The sequence below is a fragment of the Natrix helvetica genome, assembly GCF_964273705.1.
Source record: "Natrix helvetica genome assembly, chromosome: 2".
Taxonomy (NCBI): Eukaryota; Metazoa; Chordata; class Lepidosauria; order Squamata; family Natricidae; genus Natrix; species Natrix helvetica.
The window spans coordinates 295,072,775-295,100,168 of record NC_138552.1 but is presented as its reverse complement, the minus strand read 5'-3'; the positions used below and the strand labels follow the sequence as shown (position 1 = coordinate 295,100,168).

Below are 27,394 nucleotides of genomic sequence, written 5' to 3'. Positions count from 1 at the left end.
TGAAAATATGTCTGCTGAACAAAACTCCGCATCGGTGACATGAAGGGCAACCGGCCATTAAACGCTTTGCTAGCTCCACTCAGTAGCCCAGACTCCATTCTGCAAGGGATTTATGGAGTTGTTAAATGATGATGATGAAGGAAGAGAAATTCTTTTTCGTTTCTTTTTCATTTCTTTTCACACAGTGCCTCCGCCAATTGCGAGGATATGGATTCTCCCCAATCAATCCAGGATGATATGACGGAATATACCCCAAATGCTGAGAGTTGTTGGTAAGGCAAGGGATGGATTGTTGGGGTGGCCGGTGACGGTGGAAGAGTCTGTGAGGTGGAGGCCTATAGGTCAGCCTGTAGGTCAGTCTTGGTGACCTGAAGATGGGTGGGCTTCACCAAAATTCCCCAGTTAGCATGCTTTAAGATGGGTGGATTTCAATTCCCAGAATCCCAGCCAGCCTGCTTTAAGAGGGGTGGACTTCCACTCCCAGAATTCCCCAGCCAGGATGCTTTAAGAGGGGAGGGCTTCCACTCCCAGAATCCCCCATCCAGCCTGCTTTAAGAGGGGAGGACTTCCACTCCCAGAATTCCCTAGCCAGCACGGTTTAAGAGGGGAGGCCTTCAACTCCCAGAATCCCCAGCCAGCATGCTTTAAAATAAGTGTACTTCAACTCCCAGAATCCCCCAGCCAGCATGCTTTAAGAGGGGAGGACTTCCACTCCCAGAATTCCCCAGCCAGGATGCTTTAAGAGGGGAGGACTTCAACTCCCAGAATCCCCCATCCAGCCTGCTTTAAGAGGGGAGGACTTCAACTCCCAGAATTCCCTAGCCAGCATGCTTTAAAATAAGTGTACTTCAACTCCCAGAATTTCCCAGCCAGTGATGTTTCAGTCCATCCATGTTGAAGTTGCAACGGTTGGGGAACTCTGCTATAGATTAATTGCCAGACTTGCTTAGAATTATTGATTATATCTCCTTCTCCTGATGTTGCCTGACCTCCAAGGTTTCCAAAATTGATTGGAAGGGCATCTAGAGGAAACAGTTGTTTGTGTTTCTTTTTTACTTATATAATAATAATAATAAAAAGTTGTTTTTCAGAGTATAAGACGCACTTTTTCCCCCTCAAAAAAGAGGCTGAAAATCTGGGTGCGTCTTGTACACTTAATACAGCATTTTTGCCTCCTGAAACCCCCTCCCCCCTTCGCAAAAAATGGCCGTGCAGAGCCTTTAGGACAGGGGTGTCCAAACTTGGGAATTTTAAGACTTGTGGACTTCAACTCCCAGAATTCCCCTGGGGAATTCTGGGAGTTGAAGTCCACAAGTCTTAAAGTTCCCAAGTTTGGACACCCCTGCTTTAGGAGGCTTCCAGAGTGCTCCTGGGGGCTGGGGAGAGAAAAAATGAGCGAAAAATGGGCCGGTTTTTTGTGCTCAATTTTGTTCCCCCAGCCCTCAGAAGCACTCTACAAACCTCCTAAAGACTATTCATGCCCTTTTGGGGGGGGCAAGCGGGGGGCGTTTTTGCAAAAAAAGGGCTGTTTTGGGGAAGTCCGCAGAGGGCAAAAACTTTTTTTTTTTTCATTTGCCTCTTCAAAACCTTGGTGCGTCTTATACTCCGGAAAATACTGGTATATTATTTTTTAGCCTGTGTAATGAGCAATTTTATTATTGATTGTACAACAGTCTGCCTAGGTAGGCCAGTCCGATGGGCCCCTCGTGCCAAAAAACCATCCGCCTCCCCCCAAACGGGGAGATGCGGCTTGCCCCTTCCTTAGTCTGCACCCCAAAAAGCACCCACGTTTTTCCCCCTTGTTCCCCAGCATCAATTCAACCCAAAACTCTCAACCGAACAGTCGTCGTAAGAAGTTGAAAAAATATCTCTTCCGGGCGGTTTCGGAAGGAAATTTGGATGACCTCCAGAGCGTTCTGGCGGAAATGAAGGACCGGTCGCACAGGTGCCAAAATCTGACCGTCCAAGGTTGGTGCCCTTTGCTCTACCTCTGCAAGGTGAATTCCGTGGCTGGAATAATTTTAGGGGGCTTGGATGCCGAGAACGAAGAAGGCACCCCCTTCTGGGGGGGGTGTGCTTACAAGGGTTGCATTTAGGAGCATCATTGTCAGAAATGTCCAGAGAATAGTGGAAGAAGTGCCCCATTTTTTACGAGTTTGGTCCAGTGGTTAAGGCTAAGAACCAGGAGTCGGTGAGTTGTAGTTTTACTTGAGGTAGGAAAGTTGGCTGTGACTTTGGGCCAATAACCAGGAGACAGTGAGTTCTAGTCCTGCCTTAGCCATGAAAGTTGGTAAGCGATTTTGGGCCAGTCACCAGGAGACGGGGAGTTCTAGTGCTGCTTTAGCCATGAAAGTGAGTGAGTGACTTTGGACCAATTACTAGGAGACAGGGAATTCTAGTCCCGACTTAGCCATGAACGCGAGTGAGTGATGTTGGACCAATTACCAGGAGACGGGGAGTTCTAGTCCCAACTTAGCCATGAAAGTGAGTGAGTGACGTTGGACTAATTAGCAGGAGATGGGGAGTTCTAGTGCTGCTTTAGCCATGAAAGTGAGTGAGTGACTTTGGACCAATTACTAGGAGACAGGGAATTCTAGTCCCGACTTAGCCATGAACGCGAGTGAGTGATGTTGGACCAATTACCAGGAGACGGGGAGTTCTAGTCCCAACTTAGCCATGAAAGTGAGTGAGTGACGTTGGACCAATTACCAGGAGACGGGGAGTCCTAGTCCCAACTTAGCCATGAAAGTGAGTGAGTGACGTTGGACCAATTACCAGGAGACGGGGAGTCCTAGTCCCAACTTAGCCATGAAAGTGAGTGAGTGACGTTGGACCAATTACCAGGAGACGGGGAGTCCTAGTCCCAACTTAGCCATGAACGCGAGTGAGTGACGTTGGACCAATTACCGGGAGACAGGGAATTCTAGTCCCAACTTAGCCATGAACGCGAGTGAGTGACGTTGGACCAATTACCGGGAGACAGGGAATTCTAGTCCCGACTTAGCCATGAACGCGAGTGAGTGATGTTGGACCAATTACCAGGAGACGGGGAGTTCTAGTGCTGCCTTAGGTATGAAAGTTGACTGGGTGACTTTGAGCTAGTCCCTCTCTCTCTGAGCTCAATCCACCTCACAGGGTTGTTGTTGTGAGGAAAACAGGAAGAGGAAGATGTGTTGGATATGTTCATCGCCTTGACATATTTGTAAAATACAGTAAAGGCGGAACATAAATAAATAAATAAACAAATAATAAAATATCTGATTGGCAACATGGTAGGACAAAGACCTTTTGGGAGGGGATTCAATATTTTCATGAAGTAACTCTTTGAAAGCAAGAAATAGTTTCTGGTAGTGTAAAATGGGGTGAATGGACACATTCTAGGAGAAATATGGAATGTTCCAGAATTCCTCGAAATGTTCCAGAGTTCCCTGTAATGTTCTGCTATTCTTGAGGATGTTCTGGTTCTCTCTAGAAAGTTTGGTCCTCTTTGCTCAAGAAAGTCCTGGTTTTGTCCAGAATGTTCTGACTTAATCCAGAATGTTCTGGTTTTCTCCAGGGAGGTTTGGTGTTTCTCTAGAATGGTCTGGTATTCTCTGGAAAGTTCTGGTATTTCCCCGAACATTCTGTTCTGGTTTTCTCTAGAAAATTCCGGCATTCTTCAGAATATTCCGGACTTCCTTCAGAATGTTCTTGTTTTTTTCTCTCTCTAGAAAGTTGTTATTTCCTTCAGTGTCTTTCCTTCAGAATGTTCTGGCTTTTCTCTAGAAAGTTCTGGTTTTGCCCTGGAAGGTTTGGTTTTCTCTAGAAAGTTGTGGTTTTTCCCTGAACATTCTGCTCTGGTTTTTTTGCTAGAAAACTCAGTCCTTCTTCAGAAGGTTCCTGTTTTCTCTAGAATGTTCTAATTTTCTCTAGAAAGTTCTGGTTTCCTCTAGAATGCTCTGGCTTTCCTTCAGAATGTTCTTGGTTTTTTTTCCCCTCTAGAAAATTGTTATTTCCTTCAATGTTCTGTCTTTCCTTCAGAATGTTCTGGCTTTTCTCTAGAAAGTTGTGATTTTCCCTCAGAAGGTTTGGTTTTCTTCAGAACATTCTAATTTTCTCTGGAAAGTTGTGGTATTTTCCCGAACATTCTGTTCTGGTTTGTTTTTTTTCTAGAAAATTCCATCTTTCTTCAGACTCTTCCTGTTTTCCCTAAACATTCTGGTTTTCTCTAGAAAGTTCTGGTTTCCTCTAGAATGCTCTGGCTGTCCTTCAGAGTGTTCTGGGTATTTCTCTAGAATGTTCTGGAATTCCATGAATATTTTTCTCCAGAATGGCAAGCTTTGTCCATTCACAATAAGAAATTAATTTTTTTGCACCCTGCCCTATGAACAATCGTTTGGATTCTCATCACTGCAATGACCGGATACCTGCAATTACTTTATTATTATTATTTAAACGAGCTTTTGGTACAATTATGCCTTCTCATTTGCCTCCCAAGAAAGGGATTGGTAATTTCCTCCTCATTACATGGCGTTAGCGTTCCCAATCAGCCCTTAATTAACACGGAGGGAGATCCGGGATAATTTTATCCTTATTTTGCAGAATATCTGATGAATAAAATGACGTCTTCGGACACCGGGAAGACCTGTCTAATGAAAGCTCTGCTAAACATCAACCAGAACACCAAAGAAATTGTGAATATGCTCCTGTCGTTTGCCGAAGAAAATCAAATCCTCGTAAAACTCATTAACGCGGCCTACACGGAGGAAGCCTACAGAGGTATTGGCGCCAAGGTTGCAAAAAAAGATTTTTTTTAATATACTGTATATCTAAAGTTTTTTATTTTTTTTTCATTTTCATAACAATACAATGCAATACAATAGCAGAGTTGGAAGGGACCTTAGAGGTCTTCTAGTCCAACCCCCCTGCCTGGGCAGGAAGCCCTATACCAGGGGTAGTCAACCTTTTTATACCTACAGCCCACTTTTGTATCTCTGTTAGTAGTAAAATTTTCTAACTGTCCACCGGTTCCACAGCAATGGTGATTTATAAAGTAGGGAAGTAACTTTACTTTATAAAATTTATAAAGCAGAGTTACAGCAAACCCCTACAGCCCACCATGAAAGCTGGAATGCCCACTAGTGGGCGGTAGGGACCAGGTTGACTACCACTGCCCTATACTGTTTCAGACGTATACATATAACCACATATAACATATAACGTGTACATATAATCACATGTAACATATAACCACATATACTATTACATAGCCAACATCGTTTTGTATTATCCCGATCCTTCCTGGATCGGGATGCTCTGTACACAGTCACTCATGCCCTCGTCCTTTCTCGCCTGGACTACTGCAATGCTCTCTACATGGGGCTGCCCTTGAAGAGCACCCGGAGGCTTCAGCTGGTCCAGAATGCAGCCACGCGGGTTGTCATGGGGGTACCTAGGTGCTCCCATGTTACACCCCTTTTAGGCGGCCTGCACTGGTTGCTGGTTGTTTACCGGGTGAGATTCAAGGTGTTAATTATGACCTTTAAAGCGCTCCATGGCTTAGGCCCAGGGTACCTGCGAGACCACCTACTGCCACCAATAGCCTCCCACTGTCCAGTACGATCCCACAGAGTTGGCCTCCTCAGGGTGCCGTCAGCCAGACAGTGTCGGCTGGCGACCCCCAGGGGGAGAGCCTTCTCTGTGGGAGCGCCTTCCCTCTGGAATGAGCTGCCCCCGGAGCTTCGCATAATCCCCGACCTCCGGTCCTTCCGATGCGCCCTAAAAAGTTGGTTTTTCCAACAAGCCGGCCTGGCCTGTTAATTTTATCTAATTTTAAATGTATTGTCTTTTAAATTCGGTTGTGGTTTTTTTGGATATGTATATAATTTTTTAACTTTGGGATGTGTGTTTTTTTAATGTTGTACACCGCCCTGAGTCCTTTTGGAGAAGGGCGGCATATAAATCCAAATAAACAGAAACAGAAACAGAAACATTAAATGTTTACATCAATTCATCTTACCATCAACTCCCAAAACCAATGATTGGCTCTTCTGCTCTCCATACATCATATTTATACCCTATTCTTTTCCGTCTCTCCTCCCCCTCCCTACCTCCTTTCTTCCCTCTATCATCCTTCTCTTCTCTACTTCCCCTTCCTCTCTCCTTCTCCTCTCTCCCCTTTCCACTCCTCCTTTCTCTCCTCCTCTTCCCCCCCTCCCTTGCCCTCTCTCCTATCCCTCTCTTCTTCCCTTACCTCTCTCCTCTACTCCACACTCTTCATCTCATTTCCTTGGTGTATTTCAGCTTTTGAACGAGCTCCGTTTTATGTTGATGGCGTTTATAATTCCTTTTCAATATGCATATTTCATTTTAACAGATATCTTCCTCCTTTTTTGAAAAGAGAGTGAAGAAAAGTATACATATATAGTCATTGTGCTTTTAAACACACACACACATACACACACACACAGCCTAATTTTTACCAAGATGTAGACCTGGTTACAATTCCCAGCTACAATAACCAGCTATTCTCACCATTATATTTAGGGTTGAAAATTTTGCAAAAAAATGTCAGAGAATTGCTTCCCTCGTGCATCCCTGGTAGTCAGGAATGGTACTCTAGTCTCTTCACGACCAGTTTGTTTGTTTGTTTTTGTTTGTTTTTATTGGATTTATATGCCGCCCTTCTCCCAAAGGACTCAGGACCGCGTACAACATTAAAAAACACACATCCCAAAAGTTAAAAAGAAATTAAATATATATCCAAAAAAACAAATCGAATTTATGGAACAATACATTTTAAAAATGAGTTAAAATTAACAGGCCAGGCCGGCTTGCTGGAAAAGCCAACTTTTTAGGGCGCGTCGGAAGGACCGGAGGTCAGGGATTATGCGAAGCTCCGGGGGCAGCTCATTCCAGAGGGAAGGGGCTCCCACAGAGAAGGCTCTCCCCCTGGGGGTCACCAGCCGACACTGCCTGGCCGACGGCACCCTGAGGAGGCCAACTCTGTGGGATCGTACTGGACAGTGGGAGGCTACTGGTGGCAGTAGGTGGTCTCGCAGGTACCCTGGGCCTAAGCCATGGAGCGCTTTAAAGGTCATAATTAATACCTTGAATCGCACCCGGAAAACAACCGGCAACCAGTGCAGGCCGCCTAAAAGGGGTGTAACATGGGAGCACCTAGGTACCCCCATGACAACCCCCGCGGCTGCATTCTGGACCAGCTGAAGCCTCCGGGTGCTCTTCAAGGGCAGCCCCATGTAGAGAGCATTGCAGTAGTCCAGGCGAGAAAGGACGAGGGCATGAGTGACTGTGCACAGAGCATCCCGATCCAGGAAGGGGCGCAACTGGCGTACCAGGCGAACCTGGTAAAAGCCCCCCCTGGTCACGGCCTTCAGGTGTTCTTCTAAACTAAGCCGCGTATCCAGGAGGACTCCCAGATTGCGAGCCTTCTCTGAGGGGGCTAAAATTTCTCCCCCTATCGTCAAAGATGGAACAAGGTACACAAATCGGGATGACGGAAACCACAGCCACTCAGTCTTGGAGGGATTGAGCTTGAGAGGTTTGGTAGTGGGAGCGCGTGCAATGACGTCAGGGTGGGCGGGCGGAGCCTTGCACCGCCGCCACTATCGGTTCACTTGAACTGGTGCGAATCGACAGCATACCACCTCTGCTAGTAGTCCTCAACCTATGGCCACAACTGAGCCCAAAATTGATTGTTGTCAAGTGAGAAATTTGTTAAGTGAGTCTGGCCCCGTTTTACGACTTTTCTTGCCACATCTGTTAAGTGATTCTGGGAGTGGAAGTCCTTCCCTCTTAAAGCATGCTGGCTGGGGGATTCTGGGAGTGGAAGTCCAACCCCCTTAAAGGATGCTGGCTGGGGAATTCTGGGAGTGGAAGTCCATCCCTCTTAAAGCATGCTGGCTGGGGGATTCTGGGAGTGGAAGTCCATCCCTCTTAAAGCCTGCTGGCTGGGGGATTCTGGGAGTGGAAGTCCTTCCCTCTTAAAGCATGCTGGCTGGGGAATTCTGGGAGTGGAAGTCCTTCCCTCTTAAGGCAGGCTGGCTGGGGAATTCTGGGAGTGGAAGTCCATCCCTCTTAAGGCAGGCTGGCTGGGGAATTCTGGGAGTGGAAGTCCACCCCTCTTAAGGCAGGCTGGCTGGGGGATTCTGGGAGTGGAAGTCCATCCCTCTTAAAGCCTGCTGGCTGGGGGATTCTGGGAGTGGAAGTCCTTCCCTCTTAAAGCATGCTGGCTGGGGAATTCTGGGAGTGGAAGTCCTTCCCTCTTAAGGCAGGCTGGCTGGGGAATTCTGGGAGTGGAAGTCCACCCCTCTTAAGGCAGGCTGGCTGGGGAATTCTGGGAGTGGAAGTCCATCCCTCTTAAGGCAGGCTGGCTGGGGAATTCTGGGAGTGGAAGTCCACCCCTCTTAAGGCAGGCTGGCTGGGGAATTCTGGGAGTGGAAGTCCATCCCTCTTAAGGCAGGCTGGCTGGGGAATTCTGGGAGTGGAAGTCCACCCCTCTTAAGGCAGGCTGGCTGGGGAATTCTGGGAGTGGAAGTCCACCCCTCTTAAAGCATGATGGCTGGAGGATTCTGGGAGTGGAAGTCCACCCCTCTTAAAGCATGATGGCTGGGGGATTCTGGGAGTGAAAGTCCACACTTCTTAAAGCACCCTGGATGGGGAATTCTGGGAGTTGAAGCCCACCCTTCCTTGAAGTGCCCAAGGTTGAGAAACACCGATCTGAATCATTATTCTTTTCTTTTTTTAATATACAAACTTGCAAGCAAAGGTGATGATTCTGGTTTTGTTTCTCCATCCCAGGACAGACGGCTCTAAATATTGCCATCGAAAGACGGCAGTACGACATCACTCAGACCCTGATCGAGAAAGGAGCAGACGTCAACGCCCACGCCCAGGGCGTCTTCTTTAATCCCAAACGCAAACACGAAGGCTTCTATTTTGGTAAGGGTCTGGCAGAAGCTGAGGTACAGTGGAAAGGGGCTGTTAACAGGTCAGCCAACACATGTGTTTCCCCAGTGTCCCAGTTTGTGAGGTTCCAGGACCACAAGTTTGGTCTAGGGCAGTGATGGCTAATCTTTTTTGGCTCCCGTGCCCAAAGCGGGAGGAGCGCAGGGGGGTCGTGCACGGGCGTGCCATTCCCATGATGCTATGTCCATGCCCCCCCCCTTGCTTTTGCCGTGATTTTTCCGTCTTCCCCAGGCTCCAGAGGGCGAAAAATGGACTTACAGGGAACCCGGAAGTTTGGGAATGGTGACTTCCAGTTTGTCTGTAGGGCCGATTTTCGACCTCTGGAGCCTTCAGGGAAGCCTCTTGAAGACGAAAAATGGCCCTACGAGCAAACTGGAAGGCCGTTCCCGAACTTCCGGTTTGCTTATAGGACCGGGTTTTTTGCCCTCCAGAGCCTTCAGGGAAGCGGGAAGCCTCCTGAAGGTGAAAAAAGGCCCTAGGAGTCCATTCCTGAACTTTCAATTTGCTTATAGGACCGGGTTTTTTGCCCTCCAGAGCCTTCAGGGAAGCCTCCTGAAGGCAAAAAAAGGCCCTATGAGTCCATTCCTGAACTTTTGGTTTGCTCATAGGACCATTTTTTCACGCTCCGGAGGCTTCAAGGAAGCCTGCGGAGTGCGAAAAACTGCCTCAAAAGAAGGCCAAGTCAGCTGGCCAGCCAGCGCATGCGCGCTGGACCTGACAAAGCAACGCCCCGCATGACCTAACAAATGGCTCTACGTGCAACCTGTGGCATGCATGCCATAGGTTCGCCATCACGGGTCTAGGGTTAAGGCATCAGGCTAGAAAGCAGGAGGCGGTGAGTTCTAGTCCCATGAAAGACTAGAACTTTGGGTCAATCATCAGGAGACGGTGAGTTCTAGTTGTGCTTTAGGTCTGAAACCCAGCTGGGTGACTTTGGGTCAATCACCAGGAGACGGTGAGTTGTAGTCCCACCTTAGCTATGAAAGCCTGATGGGTGACTTTGGACCAATCACCAGGAGACAGTGAGTTCTAGTCCTGCTTTAGGCCTGGAAGCTGGCTGGCTGACTTTGGACCAATTACCAGGAGATGGTGAGTTGTAGTCCCACCTTAGTTATGAAAGCCTGATGGGTGACTTTGGACCAATCACCAGGAGACAGTGAGTTCTAGTCCTGCTTTAGGCCTGGAAGCTGGCTGGCTGACTTTGGACCAATTACCAGGAGATGGTGAGTTGTAGTCCCACCTTAGTTATGAAAGCTGGTTGGGCGATTTTGGGCCAGGAGACAGTGAGTTCTAGTCCTGCTTTAGGCCTGAAAGCCAGATGGGTGACTTTGGACTAATCACCAGGAATTCTAGTCCTGTTTTAGGCCTGAAAGCCGGCTGGCTGGGGAATTCTGGGAGTTGAAGTCCACAAGTCTTAAAGTTCCCAAGTTTGGACACCCCTGTCTTAGCCCAATGCACCTCACAGAATTGTTGTAGGGAAGTTGAGGTGCGTTGGATATGTTTGCCTCCTTGAGTTTATTTGTAAAATTAATAAAGGTGGGATACAAACATATAAAATAAATAATATAATAATATGGCAACATCTGAACAGCAATGACCAAAAGTTACATCCTTGACGTACGATCATAATTTAGCCTAGCAATCCTAAGTTGTGATAGTCGTAAAACAGGTCAGCTTGTGACTGACCCAATTTTACGTCCTTTTTTTTTTGTGGTCCTAACCGCAGTGTGTGATTTTAAAAGTACTGTATATTCATGATGTTGTTTTTTATTGAGTTTGTTTATATTTCGTCTTTCTTAACCGCCGATTTTCCTTTAATATTAAGATTTGTTTCCTGGGACGGGAATTGTACTGAATGCCAATTTGTCATGTTCTCTTTGTTGTGATGGAACAATCCCCTTGATAAATGCATGATAACAACATCTTAAATAATAAATCAAGTTTTAATCACAACCGTTTACGTTATTTATCAAGGTGCGGTTGTACAAATGAAACACGACAAAGAAAATATTACTTTAGCAATCGCTGATCAATCTTAGCTCTTCCGCCTACTGAAATAAATGTGTGATTGTTGGCTTCATGATTATTTTATTCCCTGTTTGACAGAAAAATACTTGTGTATTCGGATACCTTGCAGAAGCTGCCAAAGTTTTTCTTAAGGCAAATGACCACATCATTTTTCAAACTGCTGTTAGGCTGTGATCTGACATTGTCTGTTGCATTCCAAATTCTGGCTCTCTGTCTATTTATCTATCTATTTATCTTTCTCTCTCTGTATCCATTGCTTTCTCTCTCTCTCCCTCTTTTCTTCTTCTTCTTCTTCTTCTTCTTTCTTTCTTTCTTTCTTTCTTTCTTTCTTTCTTTCTTTCTTTCTCTCATTCTTTCCCTCTCTCTCTCTCTTTCTTTCTTCTATTCTCTTTTTATCTTATTTATCTCCTATCTAGAATCCATCCACCCATCATTATCTCTGTCTTCTCTGTCCTTCTGTCTCTCTGTCTAGATATCCATCCTTACCTATCTCCTATTTACCTGTTTGTCTATTTCTATCTCTCTTGTTCTTTCTCTGTATTTCTATCTATCCATCTTTACCTATCTCCTCCCTCCTCCCTCCCTATCTATCCTATCCTATCCTATCGTATCCATCCATCTCAATCCCTATCTATCTATCATCTATCTATCTATCTATCTATCTATCTATCTATCTATCTATCTATCTATCTATCTATCTATCTATCTATCTATCTATCTATCTATCATCTATCTACTTTTCCTCCATCAATATCTATTTGTCTGTCTGTCTGTCCGTCTGTCCGTCTGTCTATCTGCCTGCCTGTCTGTCTCCTATTCATCCATATCTATCTATCTATCTATCTATCTATCTATCTATCTATCTATCTATCTATCTATCTATCTATCTATCTATCTATCTATCATCCATCCATCCATCCATCCATCTATCTATCTATCATCTATCATCTATCATCATCTATCTATCTCCCTCTGCCTATCTCTATCTGTCTGTCTGTCTCTATCCATCCATCTATCCATCTATCCACTTTATCTTCATTAAACTTTGCTTGTATTCGTCTTCCTTCAAAACTTGTGAGATCTTGGAAGTCCTTGCTGAAACTTTCCTGGGCTTTCATGGAGGCGAACCAAAAAATGGAAACTATAACAAATGAAAAGTAACCAACCAACATCCCCCTCACCCCAGGAATTATCAGGACTTGAGTCCCCTCAGCTAAATGTTGCCCATTGGGAACGTTGACTCTCAAACCCCCTGCCACTTGGCACCCTCTCTGCAGGCGAGACCCCCCTGGCCTTAGCCGCCTGCACCAACCAGCCGGACATCGTCCAGCTCTTGATGGAGAACAGCAAGACGGACATCATGTCTCAGGATGCGCGAGGGAACAACATCCTCCACGCCTTGGTGACCGTGGCGGAAGACTTTAAGACTCAAAACGACTTTGTCCGGCGGATGTACGACGCCATCCTCTTGAAAAGCAGAAGCCGCAATTTGGAGATGATGAAGAATAAAGATGGCTTAACCCCTCTGCAGCTCGCAGCCAAAACCGGGAAGTTAGAGGTAGGCCAGTAGTGAAATTCAATTTTTTTTTTACGACTGGTTCTGTGGGCGTGGCTTGGTGGGCGTGGTGTGGCTTGGTGGGCGTGGCTTGGTGGGCGTGGCCAGGGAAGGATGCTGCAAAATCCCCATCCCCTCCCAATCAGCTGGGACTCGGGAGGCAGAGAATAGATGGGGCGTGGCCAGCCAGAGGTGGCATTTGCCGGTTCTCCGAACTACTCAAAATTTCCGCTACCGGTTCTCCAGAACCTGTCAGAAGCTGCTGAATGTCACCCTTGAGGTAGGCCTACCTACGGGTAATCCTCGATTTACAACAGTTCGTTTAGCAACCGTTCAAAGTTACGACGCCATGGAAAAAAGTGACTGAGGACTGTTTTTTACACTTAAGATCTTTGCATGAACCCCATAATCATGTGATCAAAATTCAGATGCTTGGCAACTGACTCGTACTTATGACGGTTGCTGTGTCGCAGGGTCACATGACCTCCTTTCACGACCTTTTGAAAAGCAAACTCAACCGGGAAGCCAGATTCGCTAACTGATCAACTGTGGTGATTCACTTAGCAACTTATGACAATTTGTCACACTTATGACCACTGCAGCATCCCCATGATCACGTGATCAAAAGTCAGATCCTTGGGAACCGACTCACATTTATGACGGTTGCAGTGTCCCAGGGTCACGTGATCCCCTTTTGCGACCTTCTGACAAGCGGGAATCCAGATTCGCTTAGCAACCGGGTTGCTAACTTAACAAATGCTACGATTCACTTAACAACTGTGGCCAGAAAAGTCGTAAAATGTGGCTCCCTTAACAAATGTTTCACTTAGCAACAAATGTTTTAGGCTCCACTGTGGTTATAACGCGAGGACTACCTGTATGTGCAAGTAGTCCTCAACTTACAACCATTCATTTAGTAACTTTTGGAAGTTATAACATCAGTGGAAAAAAAAGTGACTCACAACCAGTCTTCACATTTACGACGGTTGCAGAATCCCCATGGTTGAGTGATCAAAATTTGGGCACTTGGCAACCGGTTCACAGGATAGTGGCAACATCCTGGGGTGATATGATCACCATTTGGGACCTTCCCAGCTGGCTGGATTCACTTAACAACCGTGTGATTCTCTTCACAACTGCAGTGATTTGCTTAACATCCCTGGCAAAAAGGTCATAAAATCAGGGATGTAAATACATACTGGTTGCAAAGTGCCAAAATTTTGATCACATGACCACAGGGATGCTATGTCGGTTGTAAGTGTGAGGACCAGTCATTTTTTCCCCGTGCCATTATAATTTGGAAATGTTGCTAAATGAATGACTCTAAATTGAGGACTAACTGTATTCAATTAAGTTTTACATTCCTGGCTCCGGAAGAAGCAGATATTTTAAAAAATCAAGATCCTGCCCACAGCTTTCATGGCATCATCGTGGCTCCATCTTGACTTTTTTGACCCCTTGCATGGGAAGACCCTGCCCTTAACCCTAACCTCTGTTTTCTTCAGAGAAGAGGGGTGAAATTTTTGAGCAGAGTTCATATCTAGGAACTCCCATTTTACATTTCTTAGTGCCTATGGGTAACCCTAAAAGTGTTTGTTAACCTCAGCAACTTTACAATACAATACAATATCAGAGTTGAAAGGGACCTTGGAGGTCTTCTAGTCCAACCCCCTGCCTAGGCAGGAAACCCTATACTGTTTCAGACAAATGGCTATCCAACATCTTCTTAAAGACTTCCAGTGTTGGGGCATTCACAACTTCTGGAGGCAATTTCTGTTCCACTGGTTAATTGTTCTAACTGTCAGGAAATTTCCCCTCAGCTCTAAGTTTCTTCTCTCCTTGATTAGTTTCCACCGATTGCTTCTTGTTCTGCCCTCAGGTACCTTGGAGAATAGCTTGACTCCCTCTTCTTTGGGGCAACCCCTGAGATATTGGAACATTGCTATCCTGTCTCCCCTGGTCCTTCTTTTCATTGAACTAGACATGCCCAGTTCCTGCAACCGTTCTTCATATGTTTTAGCCTCCAGTCCCCTAATCATCTTCGTTGCTCTTCTCTGCACTCTTTCTAGAGTCTCCACATCTTTTCTACATCGTGGCGACCAGAACTGAATGCAAATATTCCAAGTGTGGCCTTACCAAGGTCTTGTAAAGTGGCATTAACAGTTCACGTGATCTTGATTCTCTCCCTCTGTTGATGCAGCCTAGAACTGTGTTGGCTTTTTTGGCAACTGTTGCACATGGCTGGCTCATATTTCAATGGTTGTCCACTAGGACTCCAAGATCCCTCTCACAGTTACTACTACTGAGCAAGGTACCACCTATACTGTACCTGCGCATTCCGTTTTTCTTGCATAAATGTTGAACCTTACTCTTTTCACCATTGAATTTCATTTTATTAGATAGTTCCCAAGTTTGTCAAGATCCTTCTGTATCTTTAGCCCATCTTCTGGAGTGTTGGCTATTCCTGCCAGCTTGGTGTCATCTGCAAATTTGATGAGTTCCCCATTTATTCCCTCATCCAAATCATTGATGAAGATGTTGAAGAGTCCTGGGCCCAAAACAGAGCCTTGGGGTACTCCACTGCATACCTCCCTCCATGTTGATGCAGTTCCATTGAGGACTACACGTTGAGTGCGGTTGAGTGCGGTAACTTTAAGCTATATGGACTTCAACTCCCAGAATTCCCCAGGCAGCAAGGATTCTGCTTGTGAAATTCTGACTCTGGGACTGGCTGACAACTCTGATCTGGATCTTGGAACTCTGCACTGGATTTTGACTATTTGTCTGCGTACAAGGCTAGCTGGGCAATTCCAGGAGTTGAAGTCTACCCGTCTTAAAAGCACGCTGGCTGGGGAATTCTGGGAGTGGAAGTCCACATGGCTTAAAGTTGTCGAGGTTGAGTAACACTGCCCTCAATGACAACTTTGCCAGTGTGCAAAATTGAAAGATGTGCAAGGATCAACTTTCAGTGCTGTTCACCTCTTCTAAGGAGCAGGATGGTGGTCTTTGAGGGGACTTTTGAGACCCTCTGTTCCTTGCCTTTACGCAATCTGGACTCTTAACCTGTTCTCTTCTTGACTTGGATCGTTTCAGATTCTGAAGTACATTCTCAGCAGAGAAATCAAGGAGAAACCCATCCGCAGCCTTTCCAGGAAGTTCACTGACTGGGCTTATGGCCCCGTCCAGTCCTCGCTTTATGACCTCACAGAATTGGACACCACTTCAGAAAACTCGTTACTGGATATCATTGTCTATAATACAAATATTGGGGTAAGTCCTTGGGTCAGAGCATTCTCAAAGCAACAGTGCTTCCATTTTTCAAGATTCCTCTCTCCCTCTCTCTCTCTCTCTCTCTCTCTCTCTCTCTCTCTCTCTCTTTCTTTCTTTCTTTCTCTCTCTCTCTCTCTCTCTCTCTCTTTGTTTCTCTCACTCTCTCTCTTTCTCTCTCTTTCTCTTTCCTTTCTCTCTTTCTTTGTCTTTTCTTCCTCTCTCTCTCTTTTCCTTTTCTCTTTCTCTTTTTCTCCTTCTCTCTCTCTCTCTCTTTCTTTTTATTTCTCTCTTTCTCTCTCTTTCTCTCTCTTTCTCTTTCCTTTCTCTCTTTCTTTGTCTTTTCTTCTTCTCTCTCTTTTCCTTTTCTCTTTCTCTTTTTCTCCTTCTCTCTCTCTCTCTCTCTCTCTCTCTCTCTCTCTCTCACACACACACACACACACATTCTTTCTCTATCTATTTATCTTTTCATTAGGGGCTATAAGGATTGAAATGGATACTTACAGCACTTTTCAAACTTTCTCATGCTCCTGTTTGGTACATTTCCTCATTTGGGGGAGGTATTAAAGATTGAATTTCAGGCAAACCCCTTTTAAAAGTGTGAGCCAGTGTTTCTCAATCTTAGCAAATTTCAGATGTGTGGACGCCACCTCCCAGAATTGGGACATTGCCACAGACAACGAATGCAAAACAAGCTGTCTGAAAAAGATTTACATAAATGGTTATATGTTTAATAGATGCACATGGAAGAATAATCAAAAAACAGTCCCAAGTTCTGAGATCCAGGTCAGGATTCCTAGTCAGTCCCAAATGTCAGCATTTCACATGGAATCCACAGAAATATCACACAAGAGCTGGAGATCTGATCTTGTTTCCGGCAAAAGGAACATGGCTCAGGAACAAAGGGAAGTATTAAATCGGGCCGCAGCAGCTGCCTTTAATCAAGGGATTCACAGATAGTCCTCGACTTACAACCCACATTGAGCTCAAAATTTCCATTGCTCCCACACAATTTTACAGAATTTTTGCCAGGCCGTTCAGCGAACCTGGCTTGCTACGTGAGAAAATTGTTAAGTGAGTGTGCCCCATTTTACAACCTTTGTTGCCACAGCTGTTAAGTGAATCATTGGAGTTTTTAAGTTAGAAACAGGGTAGTTACCATATTTTTCAGAGTATAAAACAGACCTTTTCCCCCCCAAAAAAAGAGGGTGAAAATCTGGGTGCATCTTATACACTGAATACAGCATTTTTGGCCTCCCAAAACTCCGCCCCCTTTGCAACAAAGGCCGTGCAGAGCCTGTAAGAGGCTTCCAGAGTACTCCTGGGGGCTGGGGAAGGCAAAAATCCCCCTCCCAGCCCCGAGGAGCACTCTATAAGCCTCCTATAGACTATGCATGCAAATTTCTTTGACAAAAAAGGGTCCTTTTTCATGAAAAACAGCTCATTTTTTGCTCGTTTTTGCCACCCCCAACCCCTAGGAATACTCTGGAAGCCTCCTAAAGGCTATGCATGCCCTCTTTATTTGACAAAAAAAGGGCCCGTTTTCGTGAAAAATGGCCTGTTTTGGGGAGGTCTGCAGAGTGCAAAAACTTTTTTTTTAATTTGCCTCTTCAAAATCTTGGTGTGTCTTATATTCTGGTGCGCCTTATACTCTGAAAAATACGGTAAGTGAATTAGGCTTCCCCATTGACTTTACTTGTTAGAAGGTCGCAATCGCATAACCCCGGGGTTCGCTGCGGCCGTCCTAAATATGAGTCAGTTGCCGAGAGTCTGAATTTTGATCATGTGACCACGGGGGATGCTGCAGTGGTTGTAAGCGTGAAAACAGCCATAAGTCACTTTTTTCCTGTGCTGTTGCAACCTCTAATAGTCACTGGACAATCTGTTGTAAGTCAAGGAGTAACTGGTTTTAATTACTTATTTGATTTATTTTGGCGCGTCTGTTTCCTGATCTGGCCTCCCTCTGCTTTTCCACCCGTCCTGCCCCTGTCATTATTTTGAACTGAGTTTCCGGAATATAAATGCCAAAAGTTATCGTATTTTTCAGAGTATAAGACGCACCTTTCCCCCCCTAAAAGAGCGTGGAAATGTTGGTGCGTCTTATACACCAAATAAAGCCATTTCTCGCCTCCCAAAGACCCACCCCCGCACCCAATTTTTGTGAAAAATGAGCGGATTGTCCATCCTGCGATGTCCCAGCTGTTCGGCGATGTCGCGCAAATGCCATAGGCTGCACGCGAGTGTGCAATTGGCCCTTTTTCCTCAAAAAGAGGGCGGGCAGGTGGGCCCACCGAAACACCGTTCCGGTATGGTGACTGCTGCTCCCAGCTGCCACCGGTATGCCCGTACCAGGCCCGTGCCAACCCACCACTGCTCTGCAAGCTTCAGCAGGACTTGGGCAAAAGGCAAAAGCACTTCCATTTTTGCGAAAAATTGGCCATTTCCCACCTGTTTTTTGCAAAAATGGGGGCGTTTTGCCTTCCCCCAGCTCTGCCGAAGCCTGCAGAGTGCTCCTGGGGGCCGGAGAGGACAAAACCCTTTTTTTTTTCTTATTTACCTTTTCGAAATCTTGTTGCCTCTTATAGTCTGAAACATATGGTATATATTTTTTATGCTGCATTCATCAAATTCAGTTGGCGGCACAGCTGTCTGTGGCTTGACAATTTTGTTCCTGGGATGAAGACCTCTTTTTAAAAAAATGTCCTGGCTTTTAGTCCAGCTGGTGGTAGAGATGGAATCAAAACAAACCATGCTTTCTTGCAGATTTCCAACAATTTTGGAAACATCCCAGGGGCATCAGAAGGGAGGAATTCAATTTTTTTTTTTGTTGTGTCATGTTTTTTTTTTAATTTTTTATATAAATATTTTGTATACAGTGTATTGTTCGGGCATAAAAAGGAAAGAAAAAAAAAGGTAACACATATACTGATAGCAATAATACTAAAATAACAAAATAATTATAACCATATTTATAATTATATTCGCTTGTTTATGTTCCTGTTACATATATTAGCATACATATAATTATAAACAGTGTTCGTATTTTACCTAAACACAGCAATATTCTTTCTTCATCTAATGCAGGGGTGTCCAAACTTGGGAACTTTAAGACTTGTGGACTTCAACTCCCAGAATTCCCCAGCCAGCAGAGCTCTGGGAGTTGAAGTCCACAAGTCTTAAAGTTCCCAAGTTTGGACACCCCTGATCTAATGTCTACCTCTTATCTCTAACCATTGATAGAACCTATTCCACGTTAAATAATATTCTGTGTCTCCATTATCTTTTATTTTCAATGCCAATCTATCCATCTCTGCCCAGTCCAATATTTTCTGGATTATATTTTCATCGGGGGGGGGGGGGGGGTGTTCTCATTTTTCCAATATTGTGCAAATAACGATTCTCACTGCTGTCAATACATGTAATATTTAATATATCGTCGCTTTGTCGTAATTTTCTGGTATTATGCCTAATAAAAATATTTCTGGTTTAAAATCTATCTGTTGCTTAATCATCTTCTTCTACAGCCATGTGTGTATTTTTATCCAATATTTTCTTGCCTTCACACATGTCCACCACATGTGATAAATAAGAGGTGTTCAAATTTGTAAGACCGTAGATTGAGCATGCCTCTTGAAGACTCACTTTTCCTATAAACTTTAGTTGAACTCTGGTTTATTGTCCAGGGTGGGCAGGCTGAAAAATTCAGTGCCACTCTTGATGTCATCATTTAGTTGAAATTCCTTTGGACCCCGCAATTTTCTTAATTTCTAAAATAAATTGTGCCACTTGCTGAATAAACTGACTTTGTAGTTTGGACAGGAAGTGCAATTATTTACAGTAATCGTTGACTCATGACGATTGAGGATAAAAAATAATTCATGCTAAGCAAAACAGTTGTTAAGTGAATTTTGCCCCTGATGGGGAGTCAGGCTTAAAAATAGAAAAAGAAATAAGCAGAAATAAACATTATATATATAAATAATGAAAATAAATAGAAATAGAAATGTATATAAAAAATCATGGAAATAAATAGAAACAGAAATATATATATATATAAATAATGAAAATAAATAGAAATAGAAATAGAAATATATATACATATATATATATATATATATATATATATATATATATATATATATATATATATATATATAATGAAAATAAATAGAAATATATATAAATCATGGAAAGAAATAGAAATATATATATAAATAATGAAAATAAATAGAAATAGAAATATATATATAAATCATGGAAATAAATAGAAACAGAAATATATATATATAAATAATGAAAATAAATAGAAATAGAAATAGAAATATATATATGAAACGGTATAGGGTTTCCTGCCTAGGCAGGGGGTTGGACTAGAAGACCTCCAAGGTCCCTTCCAACTCTACTATTGTATTGTATTGTATTGTATTGTATTATATATATATAATGAAAATAAATAGAAATCATGGAAATAAATAGAAACAGAAATATATATATATAAATAATGAAAATAAATAGAAATAGAAATAGAAATATATATATGAAACGGTATAGGGTTTCCTGCCTAGGCAGGGGGTTGGACTAGAAGACCTCCAAGGTCCCTTCCAACTCTACTATTGTATTGTATTGTATTGTATTGTATTATATATATATAATGAAAATAAATAGAAATATATATAAATCATGGAAAGAAATAGAAATATATATATAAATAATGAAAATAAATAGAAATAGAAATATATATATAAATCATGGAAATAAATAGAAACAGAAATATATATATATAAATAATGAAAATAAATAGAAATAGAAATAGAAATATATATACATATATATATATATATATATATATATATATATATAATGAAAATAAATAGAAATATATATAAATCATGGAAAGAAATAGAAATATATATATAAATAATGAAAATAAATAGAAATAGAAATGTATATAAAAAATCATGGAAATAAATAGAAACAGAAATATATATATATAAATAATGAAAATAAATAGAAATAGAAATAGAAATATATATACATATATATATATATATATATATATATATATATATATATATATATAATGAAAATAAATAGAAATATATATAAATCATGGAAAGAAATAGAAATATATATATAAATAATGAAAATAAATAGAAATAGAAATATATATATAAATCATGGAAAGAAATAGAAATACTAATATATATATATATATATATATATATATATATATATATATATATATATATATATATATATATATATAATGAAAATAAATAGAAATAGTAATGTTTATATAAAAATCATGGAAATAAATAGAAATAGATAGAAATAATATGTAGAAATATCTAGAAATACTGTAAGAGAATATATATATATATAAAATACAGATAATCCTCAATTTGCAACCACAATTGAGCCCACAATTTCCGTTGCTAAGCGAGACCGTTGCTAAGTGAGTTTTTGCCCCATTTTACGGCCTTTTTTGTCACATTTGTTTAGTGAATTGCTACATTTGTTAAATTACTGTCACAGTTTGTGAAGCAAGAATTTTGAAGTGCGTTTTGGCCCCTTTTGCAGCCTTTCTTGCTGTGGTTGTTAAGGAATCACACTGCAGTGTGATTTGCCACATTTTACGACTTTTCTGGCCCTGGTTGTTAAGTGACTCATAGCATTTGTTAAGTTTTGTAATATGGTTGTTAAGCGCATCTGATTTCCCCCTTGACTTTCCCCCTTCTGCTCGTCAGAAGGTCGCAAAAGATCACATAACCCTGGGACGCCGCAATAGTCGTAAGCATCCAAATGTAAATCACATGAGTACGGGGACGCTGCCACAGTCGTAAGTGTGAAACATGGTCCTAAGTCACCTTTTCCAGTGCCGTTGTAACTTTGAACGGTCACTAAATGAACCATTGTAAGCTGAGGACTAGCTGTAGTGATGGATTAATTGAGCCATTCAAGCTCGCGGCCTAGCTTAATTAACCTATTATTTTTCCTGTCTTAACGCTCTCTCTTTCCTTTTAATCCGTTTTTTTTTTTTTTTTTGCCCCCAAAGCAGAATCGTCACGAAATGCTGGCTCTGGAACCGCTTCATTCCTTACTCCGGATGAAGTGGAAACGATTCGCCCGACACGTCTTCTTCCTCTCCTGCTGCCTGTACTTCATCTACAACCTCATTTTGACGTTGATCTCCTACTACAGGCCTCACACCAAGCAGGTAGGGAAGGCAGAACGAGATCTTCCTTCCTTTCTATTTGGAGTAGCCGATAAAGTGGCGTTGCCCGGGTATTTATTTATAGGGGGAAAATGTCCAGATCAAAATCCAAATTTCTGTCCCCTTGTGGAGTACTGTGAAGCCATCACCATGGCAACTCCACGGCCCTGTATAGTGGAAGCCATTTTACAGCAGTACAGTAGAAGCCATTTCAAGGCACAACAGGCCGTATCTTAACAGAAGACACACCCTGAGGGGCATTAGGGGAGTCTTACCCCCACAGTATTTGTTTCCAGAAAGAAAGTTATCTGTGTACCAAGTTTGGTTGAAATTGCTCCAGGCTGGAACATACTCACACAGCCATTTTTATATATATAGAAGAAAAAAATAGAAGATAGAAGGAGGAGGAGGAGGAGAAGGAGAAGAAGAAGAAGGAGGAGGAGGAGGAGAAGGAGAAGAAGAAGAAGGAGGAGGAGGAGGAGGAGGAGGAGGAGGAGGAAGAAGAAGAAGAAGAAGAAGAAGAAGAAGAAGAAGAAGAAGAAGAAGAAGAAGAAGAAGAAGAAGAAGAAGAAGAAGAAGAAGAAGAAGAAGAAGAAGAAGAAGAAGAATGGATCCCTTCAGGGGCATCTTTCATAAACTCCCTTCTATAGGTAGTTCTCGAACTTACGGCCACCATTGGGAGCAGAATTCCCATGACTAAGCGAGGTGGTTGTTCAGTGACTTGCGCCCGCTTTTACAACCTCTTATATGGCATGGTCATATAAGAGGTTGAATTGCTGCCGTTGTTAAGTGAATCACCAAGTTGTTAAGCGAATCCGGGTTCCTCCACTGACTTTGCTGGGAGAACTGCAAATGGCAAATCATGTAAGACCGGGATGTGGCAAGGATTATAAATATAGGTAGTCAGGATCAGAATAGAGCTGGAAGGGACCTTGGAGGTCTTCTAGTCCAACCCCCTGCTCAAGCAGGGGACCCTATATCATTTCAGAAAAGTGATTGTCCAGTCTCTTCTTAAAAACAGCGATATGAAGCATCCACAACTTCTGGTGGCAAGCTGTTCCACTGTTTAATTGTCCTTACTGTCTGGGGATTTCTCTCTTTGATTAGTTTCCATCCCTTGCTTCTTGTCCTGCCCTCTGGTGCTTTGGAGAATAGATTGACCCCCTTCGTCTTTGGGGCAACCCCTCAAATATTGGAAGGCTGCTATCATGTCTCCCCTAGTCCTTACTTTCTTTAGACTAGCCATACCCAAATCCTGCAATTCTGTTCTTCATGTCGAGTTTAATAGAAACAAGGACCAGGGGAGACATGATAGCAGTCTTCAAATATCTCAGGGGTTGCCACAAAGAAAAGGGAGTCAAGCTATTCTCCAGGGCACCTGAGGGCAGGACAAGAAGCAATGGGTGGAAACTAATCAAGGAGAGAAGCAACTTAGAACTGAGGAGAAATTTTCTGAATAGAATAGAACAGAACAGAACAAGGAAAGAATAGAATAGAATAGAATAGAATAGAATAGAATAGGAATAGGAATAGAACAGAACAGAATAGTCACCACGATGTAGAAAAGATGTGGAGACTCTAGAAAGAGTGCAGAGAAGAGCAACAAAGATGATTAGGGGACTGGAGGCTAAAACATATGAAGAACGGTTGCAGGAACTGGGTATGTTTAGCTTAAGAGAAAGAAGGACTAGGGGAGACATGATAGCAGTCTTCCAATATCTCAGGGGTTGCCCCAAAGAAGAGGGAGTCAAGCTATTCTCCAGGGCACCTGAGGGTAGAACAAGAAGCAATGGGTGGAAACTAATCAAGGAGAGAAGCAACTTAGAACTGAGGAGAAATTTCCTGACAGTTAGAACAATTAATCAGTGGAACAGAAGTTGCCTCCAGAAGTTGTGAATGCCCCAACACTGGAAGTCTTTAAGAAGATGTTGGATAGCCATTTGTCTGAAACGGTATAGGGTTTCCTGCCTAGGCACGGGGTTGGACTGGAAGACCTCCAAAGTCCCTTCCAACTATGCTATTGTATTGTATTGTATATGTTTTATTCTCCAGTCCCTTAATCCTCTTAGTTGCCTTTTCTGCACATTTTCCAAAGTCTCAACATCTGTTTTATAATGTGGTGACCAAAACTGGATGCAAATATTCCAGGTGTGGCCTTACTAAGGCTTTAGAAAGCGCTACTAATGCTTCATCTGATTTTGAGTCTATGCCTCTGTTTACACAACCAAAGTTTGTATTCCCTTTTTTGGCTTACATTACGACCACAACTCAGTCCAAAATTTATGTTGCTAAGAGAGAAATTTGTTCAGTGAGGTTTGCCCCATTTTACCACCTTTCTCGCCACGGTTGTTAAGTGAATCCCTGCAGTTGTTAAGTTAGCAATACAGTTGTTAAGTGAACCCAGATTCCCCATGGACTTTGCTTGTCAGAAGGTTGCAAAAGGGGATCACAGCACGTGACCCTGGGATACTGCAACCGTCGTAAGTACGAAGCAGTTGCCAAGCATCTGAATTTCGATCAGGTGACCATGGGGATGCTGCGACGGTCATAAGTGTGAAAAATTGTCAGAAGTTGTTAAGTGAATCCCTAGAGTTGTTAAGTTAGGAACGGGGTCATTAAATGAATCAGGCTTCTCCCCCTGACTTTACTTGTCAGAAAGTCACAAAAGGGGATCGCATAACCCCGGGACACTGCGACCGTCATAAATATGAGTCAGTTGCCGAGAGTCTGAATTTTGATCATGTGACCACGGGGATGCTGCCATGGTCGTAAGTGTGAAAACAGCCATAAGTCAATTTTTCCTGTGCTATTGCAACTTCAGAACAAACGGTTGTAAGTCGATGTCGTGGCCCGCCAAAACAGTGGGGTTCAGTGCCGTCGTAATCTTGAACGGTCGCTAAATGAGCCATTGTATGTTGAGGACCGCCTGTCCATGGTGGTTGTCCAGCTCCGAAATCTGGATCACACGATTGTGTGGGTACTGTAACGGTCATAAGTGCAAGGATCGATCATAAGCCACTATTTTCAGCCTTGTCGTAACTTTGAATCATCACTAAATGAACGGTTGTAAGGCGAGAACTACCTCCATTCTTAGCTTTTTCTGATGTATTTTTTTCGTCACTAGCCTCCGCCGTACCCTCTGGCACTGATCGGAGACCTGAATTGGTTGCAGTTGGCGGGACAAGCCATGGTTATTTTGGGAGCCGTGTTTATTGCTATTAAAGAGGTAAGCGTTAATTGGAATATTCCTCACGAATGGAAGCGAATCTACGTGTCCCAAGATAAAGTTGCAGGGTCCAATCTGGGTCGGTCGCCGGGACGAGAGGTTTCATCGTCTGAGCTTTCAGACTCGTGCTGGAGCCCATTCTCGGAGAACTTCTCTCTAGCAGAGCGTGTATGGTTCTCTGTGTGGTATTTATAGTATTGTTGTAAATGGGGTGTGTTGATCGCTGTCTTTTAAGTCCCTGGCTGTTTGCTTTTGCTGCCCGGCCCTCGCCTTCTAAGTCAGGGGTGTCAAACATAAGGCCCTCTAGGTCCTCCTGGAAAATGTAAGGGTCTGTCCTCTGTCGCTTTAGCCCAGTCTTTTAATAATAAAAGCTTATTATTATTACGCAGAGCAAAGAGCAAAAATGTCAGCAGTTTGGGGAGTGGCGTCAAGCTGGCCACACCCATCCAGTCGGCTCCGCCCATCCAGTAGCCACACCCAGTGAGTGGCGTCAAACTGTCCACGCCCACCCAGTTGGCCACTCCTGCCTGCCCCCCGCCCCCCCGACGGCCCTTCATGAAATTGAGTTTGACATCCTTGTTTTAAGTATTCGATAGGCTGGTGGTAAATCAGCACCCCTGTTTGACTGACGAAGGGCCCGTTTCCCAGGCTTCAATCACTTCCCCGGCTGTTTTTGTACCTGCTCGTCCAACAATCCTAATACAGCTGCAAAATTGAATGTATGTTCTTGTTCATTGCAGTGTAGGGCTACCAATGAGTTCCTGCAATCTGTTGGTTAGCTTCCTCCCCATCTGTCCTACATTGTCCCAGGGGCAATCCACGCAGGGGATCTGCTAGATTACATTGGAAGTATCTCCCACCTCCGAGTAATCTTTCCCCTGCATAATTTGTCCTCGTATGGTAGCCTCCGGGAGGCGTGCGATGCCCGCTTGTAGGTCCCGTTTTGTTGTAAGTCGAGGACTACCTGTAGAATGGGCTAGCGTGTGTTTAATGTGCCTTACTAAATCTGTTGTATCCTGTGTGTATTTCCGCCTGCAGAGTGTAGCCATTTTCTTGCTACGGCCTTCCGACCTACAGACAATTCTCTCGGACGCCTGGTTCCATTTCGCCTTGTAAGTGATGCAGTGACCTTGCTTTGCTCTCCTTGCGATTTATGACGGTAATGTTCAGGCTCCATTATGGTCATAAGTCGAGGACTACCTGTAGGCACGTTCCCTTGGGGATGTTTCTTTTGCCTCCAACCCCAAAAACCAACCTAGGTTTGCAAGATTACAGAAATTTTCCTTTTAAACAATCTCAGCCAGTTTAAGATGGGTGGACTTCAACTCCCAGAATTCCCCAGGCAGCTGGCTGGGGAATTCTGGGAGTTGTAGTCCACCCATCTTAAATGGGCCGAGATTGAAAAAAATACTTGTTTAACACAGACTTGCATTCTGTGGAAACATTCCTTCTGCCTAAATAATTGTTACATTTCATTATCATCTCTTTCTCTCGTCTCTCTCTCTTTCTCTCTCTCTCAACTCTCTCTCTCTCTTTCTCTCTCTCTCTTTCTCTTTCTCTTCCCCTCCTCTCTATCCATCCATCCATCCCATCCATCTATCTATCTATCTATCTATCTATCTATCTATCTATCTATCTATCTATCTATCTATCTATCCCCTCTCATTTATCTGTCTGTCTGTCTGTCTGTCTGCCTATCTATCTATCTATCTATCTATCTATCTATCTATCTATCTATCTATCTATCTATCCCCTCTCATTTATCTGTCTGTCTGTCTATCTATCGGTCTTTCTCTATCTATCTATCCTTCTCTCTATATATATATCTGTGTGTCTGTCTGTCTATCTATCTCTCTATCTATCTCTCTATCTATCTATCTATCTATCTATCTATCTATCTATCTATCTATCATCTATCTATCTATCTATCTATCCCCTTTCATTTATCTGTCTGTCTGTCTGTCTGTCTGTCTGTCTGTCTGTCTGTCTATCATCTACCTACCTACCTACCTACCTACCTATCTATCTATCTATCTGATTTTATATCTAGCTAACAATCCATAATACAATGGAGATGTTATTATTAAGTACCGGTAATTATGCTCAAAGCCACCTTACAATCAGTACGTTGGGATGA

The 27,394-nt window shown here is 43.3% G+C and overlaps 1 protein-coding gene across 1 annotated transcript in view; it reads left to right on the top strand.

Annotated features, from left to right (window-relative positions):
- TRPV3 (transient receptor potential cation channel subfamily V member 3) overlaps window positions 1-26,373 on the top strand; it is a gene marked incomplete at its 3' end in the record, with an annotated part of 32,246 nt that extends 5,873 nt beyond the window's left edge. The window contains exons 4-12 of the mRNA XM_081943949.1: window positions 186-272; window positions 1,811-1,968; window positions 4,582-4,758; window positions 8,800-8,940; window positions 12,273-12,553; window positions 15,644-15,820; window positions 21,873-22,034; window positions 25,156-25,257; window positions 26,296-26,373. Of these exons, the coding sequence (XP_081800075.1) occupies window positions 186-272; window positions 1,811-1,968; window positions 4,582-4,758; window positions 8,800-8,940; window positions 12,273-12,553; window positions 15,644-15,820; window positions 21,873-22,034; window positions 25,156-25,257; window positions 26,296-26,373 (1,363 nt within the window). The remainder of the gene's footprint in view (window positions 1-185; window positions 273-1,810; window positions 1,969-4,581; window positions 4,759-8,799; window positions 8,941-12,272; window positions 12,554-15,643; window positions 15,821-21,872; window positions 22,035-25,155; window positions 25,258-26,295) is intronic.
- Window positions 26,374-27,394: the final 1,021 nt, after the last annotated feature.